The following is a 12,896-nucleotide window of genomic DNA, read 5'->3' as shown; positions in this document are numbered from 1 at the left end:
GGACACAAGGATTAGATTTTAATCCTAGGTCGTAACAACACTTTGGAGGATTGTAAGCAACGATGTACCAAACCTGAATGTCAGAACAATGACTTTGTGTAAAAGGATTTAAAGGGTTAGAATGAAGGTTAAAAATTCTTTTAAAAAATCAGAACAAAATATAAGATAAATAGAATTCCCTGAAAGTAAAAAAACCAAACCAAAACGTAACAACAACAAACTGGCAGCAGAATGATGACAGAGAACTACTATGCTTAGAAGGAAGTACAAAAATAGCTAAGTAAAATCTACTATGATCTTATTTAAGGATTGCAGAATGCATTTAGTTAAAGTGGATTTAAAGACAACTATTACATTTCTGTTGTGTGTTAACTGTGATCAGGAATACAGGAAAAGGTTAGGTCATGGGGTGAAAAAAAATTGATCAGGGAAGCTAAGGAAGTAGAACAGGACGATGCATAGAGTTAAAGGCAACACAAAAGGTAAACATACTGTGTTTGAAAGGTTAAGTGGATTAGGTAAGCATAGAGCTGAACACAGAAGGATGGAAAGGACAGTGGTCACATCATCAAAATTAGAAAAATAAAGAGCTAAAGATCCCAAGAAAAATCTTTCTCTCATACACAAACATTTGATTTTCATTTTCATAGATATACATGGGAACATAGATCCTAAAATCAGAAGAATGGTGCATGAGAGATACTGGAGATCAACATAGGACAGAGGCAGGAGCGAAGGGGAGAGAAGCAGAGATGGAGGATGGGCAAAAAAAAAAATTTGCTTGGAAATGCTATTGTGATTCAAATTAATTAGATTTATCATTAGTTTTTAAACCTAATTTGAAAACTAAAATAAACACTTGGAATCAGCAAAATAAAGGGCAAAAAGCTGTAAGAATCATTATGTAAAACAGAACAAAAAAGAGGAGCATAGTATCATGAAAGTAAAGAGGAGAGCAGGCATTTAGAAAGTTTTGATCAATAATGCCAAATCTGCTGCTCTTCATACAACGGGAGTCACTAATACATACCATTGTAAGAATAAAAACAATTACTTAACTTATAAACAAACTGAAAAGTGAAGGTATGCTTCAATTCAGAATTTATCTTGCTACAAAAAATCCAACTCTATATGTCCAAAATTTTTGAATATATATATGTATGTATGTATATATATTCAATGTATTCATATGTATATATATACATACATATATATATATATGTATATATACACACACACACATGGATGTGTGCATTGTCTTCTATATTCTATTGTAAAATCAATGGCAGATATGGGAGCCTCTATTTTCACATAATATAAGCCGTTCTTGACTCCCAGTATCATTGAGTACTGTTCTCTATTAGAAAACACAATATCAGTGACATTCTTCTCCCTCTAGGAAAACTTCAAGTATCATCTAATTAGGTACTACTTCTATACTTCTCAGATTTGCTGAGTAATTTAAATGAGCTAACGTATGTAAATTGTTTGAAAGATCATGTGGTATATCTCTTACAAAGGATATTTTAAATTTTTAACTTGTAGGAGTCTTATAAAATATTTAGTTAGGCATCAAAGACATGAATTTGAGTAGGGAGAGAAATGTGCCCTTCACATGAATCAGGAGATCTGCTGGAAATCAGTTATCTATTAAGCTATGGAAGCAAGTGAAAATATGCATGGAGAAAATAAACCTGTATATTTATGAGCTCAGACATGTTAGTGAATATAGATATAAGATGATATAAAAATGATAATTGGTAAGATGAGTGATAGAAAATAGGCAAAATGTTCCTGGAAAGTCAGAAGAAAAAAATGCAGTAAAAACACAGAATAAGCAGGGGTATTCAGAGACCAAGCAGAAAGAATGGTGCCCAGAGAAGCAAAGAAAATAATTTTTTTCAAAAAGGACATGCTGATCAATGTGACAAGTAGCCACGACTAAGAGGAAATCATTGGATTTTGAAATTAGACCATCATTAAAGTTTTGTTTTGTGTTGTTTTAATATTGGAACTGTGAGAAAACTCAGTTGTGAGAGATAAGTTAGAAAATAGAGGAAGTATGTATAGATTATTCCTTTAGAGACGTGTACTACAAAATGAAAAGGAAGATGAGAGGCCAGCAACTGTAAATAAGTTGAAGTGAAGGAAATAAAGTGTGGGAGCCTGCCCAGTGCAAATAAGCTGAAGGAAAGGCAATGAAGAGTGTGGATGTGATTTATCCTCAACCTGTTTCTTCAACCACTGAAAGTAATGAAAATCCTATCATAGCTGACTAGAAACATCTGTAAGAAGTTGTTAGTTTAAAATATAATTAGTTCAGTATTTTAACAGAATTACTTCATGACATTCTAATAAGAAGTCTCAGGACACTACCAAAATAGAAACGTAATTCTGTTAAAATACAACACGAATTACATTTTAAACAACAGATTTTAACTTTTGTTTTTAATTTCACTATTCTCAACAAATTTTACAACTTTTACAGGATATTTCCTCATTCACATTAAATATGCCTAATAAACCTACTTCACAATTCTTAGGAGAGTACTAGGCTCTGTATATAATAAATTACTAAATTTTGTAGCTCATTAAAATAGGAAATTTCAAATTGTAGTTTGCATATGTTTGCATCCATAATCAGTATTCAACAATTTCTTGAATATTTAGCAAGATGTCTCTAATTTCTCCATATGGTACTTGTTAAACACTTGCTACTTAATCATTCTATTCTGTGCAGCACCATGAAGGCCAGAGAATGTCAGTAGTGTTTCATTGTCTGGGACATACTACTTTAAAATGACAATGTCACTTTAATATGGAGGTGCAACTATAATGAACATACAATCCATTTCTAGATGCTTATATCACAAAGACATAAGTTCAAACCATCACTCTAAGTTCTAAGGGCTGTGTGGTTCTGAGATGATTAATTACTTAGCCTGTTTGCAATTCAGTTCCCTGGTCAGTAAACTGAAGATAATTCAGATTTTTTTAACAATATAAATGTACTTGCCTGTATATAGGAAACTGTTCTAAATGTAATGAAAACATTGATTCTAAATAAAATATGAGAGTCCTCTTAATCTTTTGAAGCAAAGTTCAAGTTTATTATATGCATGTCTGGCAGTGAAAAATTCTAGTTGGGTAAACATAAACAAAACGTTAAGAGAAAAAATCTAAAAGTGCTTTAACTAGAAAGTATGAAATTCTATTGAGTCGGACATAAGAAAATGAGTAACTCTGCAAAAGACTAGAAAACACTATGGTGAAAATCTCAATTTTAAAAACACTAATGCATAAGATGCATACAATAAAAGTTTATCAACATACTCATCATAGTAGAAGTAAAATACTTTTAAAATATCCAAAAAATTAATTTATTACAATTCTACAGGTTCTTTCTCTCTCTCTTTCTGTCTCTCTCTCTGTCTCTCTGTCTCTCTCTTTCTCCTTCCCTCCCTCCCTTTCTCCCTCCCTCCTTCTTGGCCAGTTTATAACTGTGAGAAAAATAATGTCAATATTTTATAACACAATAAAAAATATCAATGGTTTGTTTCACTTGAAGCAGAAAATTTTTGCATGTACTTACTATAAAATAATGCAAAAAATTAAATAGAGAAGCAAAATCTCTTTAAATGATGATCTTCATAGAACATCACATGGTATATACACTAACACAATAAGCACTTTGATATCAAATTCTGATTCATACACCTGACTGCTTAAAACCATACCTGAGTATTTTATTTCATTTACTCAAAAGCCTACAAGCTCTATTAAGTTGTTCAGATAATAGTACTGACTGAGGTATTAGCCATTTTGTCCAGATTACTGCTAAGGCCTAGATTTCAGAGTAAATATGAAATTATGTTATCAATGATATTAATGTGTGACATCTATGTAATAATGAGAAGCAATTTCCTTAATTTTCAGTGATGTAAAATAAAAACAAACCACTGAGAGTAACACAAATAATTATACTTTTATATTCTGTTTATATTTATATGCCAGCTAAAAGGTGGTGTAATAACAGGTACTCCAAAAAGTGGAAAAACGAATCTTCAAGTGATTCAAGACAAAATGACCCCACCTGGAGATGTAAGGCTTCATTATTTTCTAAGCCTTCCACAATTGGTGAAAATCGTTCTCTGCTATTTCGTTCAGCTGCAGCAGTGATACCCCCTAAGAGTTTGTCTAGACTGTAAGCAAAACAAGAGAAAATAGAAATGAGAAATACTTCTTATGTACACATAAGCATAGTTCATTCTATATTTTAAAATTAGTGCTTGATATTGATACAAGGCATTGCAATTTTCACATATTTTTTAAGCCAACAAATCTGTTAAATACTCATAATATGTAAGACAATGCTTTAAATAATCCCTCCTACAGAGTAGCTAAACTGAGCTATGTAACACATGTATTATTTCACATGCTAATTTTTTGTATGAACTGTTTGTGTTATGTGTTCCAAACATTTATCTACAAATTTATACTATGCTTCTTTTTCATGGGGAACTTCATTTCATGTTAACATACAAGATAAAGTAAAATATACTAGTATAACAGTACAAAATAAATGCATCTAGCTGATTCAATTAAAGAAGTCAAATTGAGGTCTGCAAGGATAGCTTAAAAGTTAATAGCACTGACTGTTCTTCCACAACAATTTACAATACTCAGTGAGTTGAGTATGGTCTTGTGCATGTGCATATATGTGTATCTGTGAATGTCTTGTGTATGTATGTGTGTCCTGTGTGTGTATCCTGTTTCCCAAAATAAATTTTTGAATTTTTGACACATTTCCAATTGACTAATAATGTCTTCAGTGAGTCAAAATTTCATTTATTCACTTTAAATTTAATCTTTAACAAATTTAGACTAGACAATATCAAAAAAGGGTAAAACATAAAATAAGTATGTCAACCAAAAATGTTGTAAGATCTACTACTATTTTTCTTCAAGTTACCAAAGAGAAATAAAAATGCTAATTATGCAGGTGTCATTTTTTCAATACAATAAATAGAACATATCAATACTTACATGTTCTCTTCTCCAACAATGCAAATAGCAGAAAGAATTTTTACTATTTCAGTCATCATATTCTGTTGTTTCGGGTCAATTGCTCTTGCCAACAGTAAAAGGCTTCTCTCGTCGCCTAGAATCCTTTGCAGTCCAAACTAAAGAAAACAAACAAAAGGAACTCTCATTAAAATTTAAACATCTATGGAATATAGTTTTCATTTAAAATAAACTCAAAATGAAAGGAAATTCAAAAAGCAATATCTTCAGGGTGATGTTATATTTAATTATGTAAATTCCCCTCAAATGCAGTTATTCTTTGTATTTTATTTGAAATGAGTATTTCTTAGAATTTTTGTGGCTTCAAGAAAAGTGATTTCCATTATTCCTCAGGAAAGACTTTTTAAGTTTTCATAAAATATGGAAACAATAGTTGCTTAACAAACATGAACATATAGAACACATATTGACTATATTTTCTAAAGACATTTCTCATGACATAACATGTCCATAGCAAAGGGTAGAATTTGTGGTTAACTTTTCCAACGTATTTGCATTGAAAATTAAGGTTAACAGGGGAGTCAAAATGCTAAAAATCTTTCATGTATACAATATGCTAGTTAAAGTAATAAAAATATAGTATGGGTGTTCCCCTATTTACTTGAACATCTACATCATCTCTTAGTCAGTAATAAAATAATCTGGGACTCAGAGACATAGCACTTGAGTTTCCTTCTATATCACAGTGAGATGGGCAAAAGTGTAACAGTTTCAGTAATTTTCTAGGAATGACCCCAAATATGTTTACACATGCATTCACATCTGCCAATATGAAGATTTTCAAGACAAAAATTAGAGACTGGAGGCCCTAGGAAGTTTAGAGGTCTGGTGGGTCTGAGGAACAGCTTCATGGAGACAGAGGAGTGGGGAGGAGGTATGGGATGTGGAACAGTCAGAAGGTGGATGGGGGGAATAAAATCTGGAGTATAAATAAATAATGTAATATTAAGTTACTCCTTTCTTTTACCCTTGTCTCACAAAGTATATTTCCATTATCTCATTAAAAGTTTGCTTCATTTTACAGCTCCATGGCAACATAATGTTTCATTGGAGACTATTACAAGATAACATGAACAGCATGATGGTTCTTAATTTAACTTCTATGAGAAAAGGGGGCCTGGCTAAACTTTTTAATATAACTTTAACTGTGGGTTTGAAGAAATAAGGGAACATGCAGACTGTAAAATGGTTTCTGATGTAAGTAACCTCAACTTCAAGGACCACAAAAATAACATTTAAGTCATTTCACATGAAATTTACTTTCCTCGATTGGGAAAATGTATTCCAACTTAAAATGAATACATCACTGTGTGTTATCTATTCAGAAGGTCTGTATTATGGATTGTTTCCCATGCTTGTAATTTAAAGGACTCATTTATTCATATGGTGAAGATATATATCCAACTCAAAAACATAGACTAACAAAACCTTCTGTTTAGAATAATTTACATTAAATCATCATGTTCTTCAAAACTGCCAAACAGATTTTTAAAAAGTGAGTCTTAACATATCTGAGTATTATTATTTGTGGGAATAGGGCTCTATAGGAAATCCTACAGATATAACTTTCTTTAGTCACTATTCAAATTATAATGAGTTGTTATCTTATAAAACTATGATAGTCGACAACATGAATCAATAAGAATATAGAACAAAAGCTCCCATAGCTCAATTTATAGAGGAGGAGACTGATTAGCCAGAGGCTAAGTTATTTTTCAAAGGCCTTGTCTACTTAGAAATGGCAAAATATGAACTGCATCTCTGATTTCTGGTTCTGTGTTCTTTTTCTATAAAGTTATTCCTTTTGTCAGTTGCAGAAAAAGATTCTTCTTGAGCTGTGGAGAAACAATGTTCAATTAAGTTCATTTCTGTTTTAGATGCCACGACATGTGGGATCTAAATTCCAAAAGCACAGACATACAGAAATTCTGTACTAGAACTGATGGGAGTCATTCTATAAGAAACTTCCAGATGGGACACTGAGATAGATGGCTCAGGGGATGAAAGTACACAATAAAATGCCGACAACTGAAGTTTCATCCCTGAGACCCACCTGGTGGAAGAAGAGAAGTGACTCTCTCAAATTATACTTTGACCTTGATACACATGTATCCATGCATCACTCCTATACATAATTCAATGTAAAAATAATAGCAGTACAAGTGAGGTGATGAAGGATTTCATTAACAATCACATACTGCATATATCAATAATATTATTTGCTGATTAATATGGGCAAGTGATACAGACAGAAATATATAATTGCAAATGACAAAGAAAGGGTGTTTTTTAATATATTACTTATATACACAATATTATTGCATTGATTTTTAATAGCTATACTTCACATTTAGCAAGTTTCTGGTTATTGTTATAATTAGTGTTTCTATTAAGTACGTTAAGATTATTAAAATACCATCTAAAGGACATTATGTAATTAAGCAAACTGATTAATCAGTTATTTTAACTGTAGCTCTTCACAATATTGTATAATACAAACAATATTATACATATATAAAAGTGTATTCTATCCTCCATAGATTTCTTTTATGTATATTAAACAACTGAAAGTGATTCAACATTAAAATATATCTCAGCCTTATAACTCTCTCACAAGACTAGATGAAACTTATCCCTACCCTTGAATTTTCCTTTTTAACAAAATAAAATTTTGTTATCTGTACGGAAATTATATTCAACTTATGACATTTAAATTTTTGTACTACTTAGGATTAAGAGATGCCTAAGCAGTTAAGAGTACACACTGATCTTATAAAGAACAAAGGTTCATTTCCTAGTACCCACCTTAGGCAGCTCAAGCCTGTAGCTCAAGTTCTAGGGAATCGATTTTTGAAGACAACAATGGGTATCTGCATGCATGTGCTGCACATAAATTTATCTAGCAACACATGCACATAAACAAATCTTTTAAAATAAATATAATTTTATAATCATGAAAGGAAAAGTATATCATCTCATGTGAGAGCTAAACTAATATTGTTGGCATAATTGCAAAATATGTCAGTAAATATGGTGTGAAGCAAAATATACTTTTAAAGTCCATTAAGGAAAACATAGGGTAATCTGCATCGTAAACATATTACTGAAACTAAAATCAGTACCCACTATTTTATTTGTTGCATACTTTCATAGTGTCAAGCAAGATCCCACTTTTGTAACAAAGGGAGAAGTAAATGCCATTTACCTTATTATTCATAAACGCTTTCAGGCACTGAATGACTTTGTACTGATTCTTCTTGTCGATATTTTCTTGCCTAAATTAGTAATAAAAAAGTCATATTAGGTTGTGTTTAATTTTTCCCATGTGTAAAAGGTTTTAAATATTTATTCTTACTGTTTTTTGTCCAGAAGCTTCTCTAGCACGTCCAGTAAGACTCCAAGTCCTTCATAGCCAAAGTTGTTAACCCAGCTAAGAATTAAAAAGAAAATATCAGTAACTTCTATGCTTAGCACATTAGATATTAAAAATAAAATTTTGGTTTTCAAATGATATCTCGCCTTACTGTTATCTTTTTCCCCTGTGCTAAAAGGCTAGAATAATCAGTTGACCCTGACATCCTCATCTAAATCCTGAGCCTCTCTTCATGGTTTCCTCATGCCTATATTACACTGCATAAGATATTTCACCAGCTTTACATACTTAAGCCAGAATTTATGAGCTAAATTTATCTCCCACAAATTCTATTCTCACAAATCAACTCCTCCTCCACTCTTCAATATTCTCGTAATAACACCATTACCCTTTGATTCTGTCAGACTTGAAATAGTGGCTTAATTGTTTGACCTGCCATTCTCTTTCACCTTTGCATTTATTCTGGTCGTTTCATAAACAGCTGGGGAGCATCTATAAGATACTGAGTATACATGCAACATAGATATAATGGACAACATAACTAATCCCTTACCCTCTTGGAGCATACTACCTATGAATAGAGAGATAGATAATGAGTAAGTAACAAATTATATAAACATTAGTGCTTTGGGGCAATGAAGAAAAACAACTTTTCTTAAAAAACTGAAAGGCCAGGATGCTGTTGTCTACAATGTAGCCAGGGAAAGATCCTATGATAAGATGCTACCTGAATACAACACTGAAAATAGAACTGTACTGAGTAGAAGATTATGAGAAAACTGATTCCTGAGATGTTAAATACTGTGTTTGGAATGGTCCACCAACTCTGTGGTTGGGAATGTATTAGTAGGGTTGGGAAAATAGCAGAAGATCAATTGTGTAAAACACTAGACCATTGGGTATCTAGTTATGAATGTTTTAGCTACTACCATGCTTCCTCTAGATGCTCCTCTGTCCCTTTCATCATTTACAGTAAAAAAAATTTTAACACTAGATTAGTTTTTCTTAACATGGCTGAAAAATTCCAGGGGAGGTTGTGATAGCTACATTTTTTTTCTTTTATTCATTTTGTATTTAAAATTTCTGACCAACAACATTTCACAACATTCTTCAGTCCAAATATCCACTGGAATTGCCTCAGTGATCCCTAATCCTGACATTTTTACTGAGTCTAATCTTTCTAACCTGAGAATTTATGCCACATTTGCCAATGGAATCAGACAAATGTCATTTCAAGAGTTCTCTCTGAACTTCCTTTGTTGTTTATGCTTTCTTCTAAGAAGAAAACCACAACATCATCTCTCGAGGTCTCCAGGTATCAAGTGACTATTTTTAACAATCAGTGACCTATCCATACCCTGGAAATATTCAACCAAATATGGATTCTTCCTTAAGACCTCTCCATATAATCTTAGCACTTAATGTCTACCATGGCTTTTATTATATACCTTGCCAATTCATTTCAATTATAAATTTCCTAAAGACACTGTACTTTCTCAGTCATTCCATTATCATCCATTGTCCCTACTAGAGTAGCTTAAATATAATATATGGCATATTTGTAAACAATAGATATTCACTAATCTAAATTTTGAACAAATTTGGATTAAAAGAACAGGCAATCATGTTTCACAAAGCTAAATAAACACAGAGAAGTATGTAAAATAGTCATTAGAATTTATACTATGTACATACATATACGAATGTTGCAACATTGAAGTGAGAATAGTGGGCCTCATAGAAACCATGTAAGCACTATACCACTGAGGTCATGTACTTCAAAGATACTCCATATATTAAAACCATGTGTTTATGTATTCCATAGTATTTAAACTTCCTCTGCTGGTGAGTAAGCCTGGCTCCCATAGGCTCATTTATTTAAATAATTTGGTACTTTGTTGGTAGAACTATTTGGGAAGGATTAGGCGATGTAGGCTTGCTGGGTTAGGGCTGTCACCGTAGGGCAGGATTTGGGGGTTTCAAAAGCTCATGGCATTCCTGCTTCAGGCTCTGAATCAAGATGTAATGCCCCAGCTACTGCTCCAGCACCATGCCTGCTAGCCTCCCACAATGATTGGCATATATTTTAACTCTCTGAAACTGTAAGTCCTCCAATAAGTCTTTTTTTATTATCTATCTTTTGCCTTCATCATAGTGTTGTAGCAAAGAATTACAAAATTAATGGAAAACACTGTCCATCTCATATCTACCTAAGATAAATATATCAACATAGCAAAAACATATTTTTTCAGATAATCAGTGAGAATCATCAGACTAAAAAAAAAGGTATAATTTAAACCAGCTGATAACCAGAAACAGTCACATCCTCAAGTGTATGGAAGATCATTTAAATGGATGTGGCTTTTATTTCCAAAATAAAAAAAAAAATCAATAAGGTATTGTAATGATAACTGGAAGGGAGATACTATTCATTTAAGGAATGTAGTCATCCAATGTAATGAATGATTTTCTCTAATGACTATTAATATTAGTGGCACAGACATAAAGGGACATAAGTTTTATAATGTGTGGTATTAAATCTATCGCAGAGAGAATTTTACAAATATGATCACAGAGCAATAGTATGGCTCAACCTTAACATTGTAGGAGTCTAAACAAACCTGTATTTACAGCCTTCAGTGTCTGCTTCAACGTTTGAGAAGAAAAAACATCATTGAGTTCTTTAAATTTAACTCTTAGAAATTATATTTGCTTGTAAATATTACTCATGTTTTCATTATATGCAGCATTATTAAATTATTAGGATTATTTTTTATCCAGGAAAGTATTTAATAAAGGAGAAGAATGATTTATATTTGTTCATTTGAAATCAGTCACCCACAAATGCCAAACTACATAAAAATGCATAGTTAAGAGCATTTTTGATTCATTCAGTGAAAATTATTGTTATTTTTAAAAATTACCTAATTCTGAAACAAGGGTAAAAGGACAAGTTTACTTATTACAAATAAGGGAGGAAGAAGTCTAAATTGTGAATGCATCTGGACAATATAAGAGTAAACCTAGACAGAGTCTGCATAGTTTTTGTAGTAGAAAAGGACTCCATGAGAAATTTGGTGGTAGGCAGCTGAACTAACCGTGGTGTATCCTGATTATACTCAAAAAGATACTCAAAAAGTATCTCCCCTTCCCTTTTTTGCTTGCCAACTCCATTTTTCTTTCTCAGACATCAAGCAATGTATAGCCTCTTGCTATATTCTTTCTGACATTCATAGCATTAGGTAGGTAAGCATATGCAACAAAACCATATAAAGAGAAAAAAGGCAGGATTGAACAGCTTTAATTAAAACAAATGTTGGCTAGGTTTCAAGACTGGGCGTGTGTTTGTTTGTTAAAAATGATAACACCCGAACTAAGTGTTGCTCTAATTATGTATCTCAAACCAGCACTATCAATATCACTGTGAATGTGCTAATAATTCAAATTGGGGGGCCATACAAGAAAACTATCGAATCAATCCCCAGAGGAGGTGAGATGGCAGCCAAGTATGCTCAAATGTGATTAAAAGTGACTGTAATGCTTGGTAAATTTTAAAACCACTAAAATAGAAAAAGGTTTTATTTATGAAGTACAGGCACACTTTTGGAAGTGAGGCACAGGCTAAGAACAACCCTAGAATGGTATACACTGCCCCGCCCCCACCAAAAAGAATCTCACTACCAGAGGATACAAATCTAGGATAGAATTGAAGCTGCTGACACAAGTTTTACAAAGTATAAAATTGCAGCTCTTATAAAATACTAGTAGGGGCATATAGAACTATAATAATATACTTGATAATGGTATTTAAAATCTAACTCAGGGACTACAGTTTAAGAAATAAAGGTCCCCATACTATTTCAACCTGAATCTAAGTTCCAATTCACTGTAGATTTAAAAAGTTGTGAGAGACACAAAAGCAGAGAATAATTCCAAAGGAAAAAATATAAAGAATGCTATTCGGTAACTTCCATAATCATCTAAAAACAGATTTTTTTCCTTTCTATTTTACTGCATCATTATTAACACAAATGTACTGTAATTTATCAGATACTACTCAACAAAACCACTACATAATTTTATATATCATCTGCCTAACAACTTTTCCAATACCTCACTGAAGGTTTCATGATTGTTATAAAACTACAGATTTTATAACAACAAACACAGAATAAATGCCTTCTTTATTTACAGTCTAGTTCATTTCTACATATAGACCACATTACAATCTATGTTATTATAGATTTTTAATGTCTTGATTCTTATAAGAAATAATTGAAGTACTACCTTCAAAAGAAATCTAGAGTCTGTCTAAAATTTCCACTAAAATTTTGGGCAAGAAATTTATTAAGGAAAATGGAGAAGAAGAAAATATATTTCAATGGCATTGGCATTCAAAATGCTTACTCAAGCGTTAAGAGAACACCCTTTCTTCCGT

General features: G+C 32.1%; 1 protein-coding gene across 5 annotated transcripts in view; it reads right to left on the bottom strand.

Annotated features, from left to right (window-relative positions):
• Diaph2 (diaphanous related formin 2) overlaps positions 1 to 12,896 on the bottom strand; it is a 629,631-nt gene that overhangs the window by 451,109 nt on the left and 165,626 nt on the right. For all 5 annotated transcript variants that reach the window (XM_076918875.1, XM_034485231.2, XM_034485232.2 and 2 more), the window contains 4 exons: positions 8,441 to 8,515; positions 8,291 to 8,360; positions 5,047 to 5,183; positions 4,094 to 4,202 (listed from right to left, as the gene is read on the bottom strand). In XM_076918875.1, coding sequence (XP_076774990.1) covers positions 4,094 to 4,202; positions 5,047 to 5,183; positions 8,291 to 8,360; positions 8,441 to 8,515 — 391 coding nt within the window. The remainder of the gene's footprint in view (positions 1 to 4,093; positions 4,203 to 5,046; positions 5,184 to 8,290; positions 8,361 to 8,440; positions 8,516 to 12,896) is intronic.

This window comes from Arvicanthis niloticus, chromosome X (genome assembly GCF_011762505.2).
Source record: "Arvicanthis niloticus isolate mArvNil1 chromosome X, mArvNil1.pat.X, whole genome shotgun sequence".
NCBI lineage: Eukaryota > Metazoa > Chordata > Mammalia > Rodentia > Muridae > Arvicanthis > Arvicanthis niloticus.
Note: the sequence above shows the minus strand (reverse complement) of the source record. Positions and strands in the feature narration are given on the sequence as shown.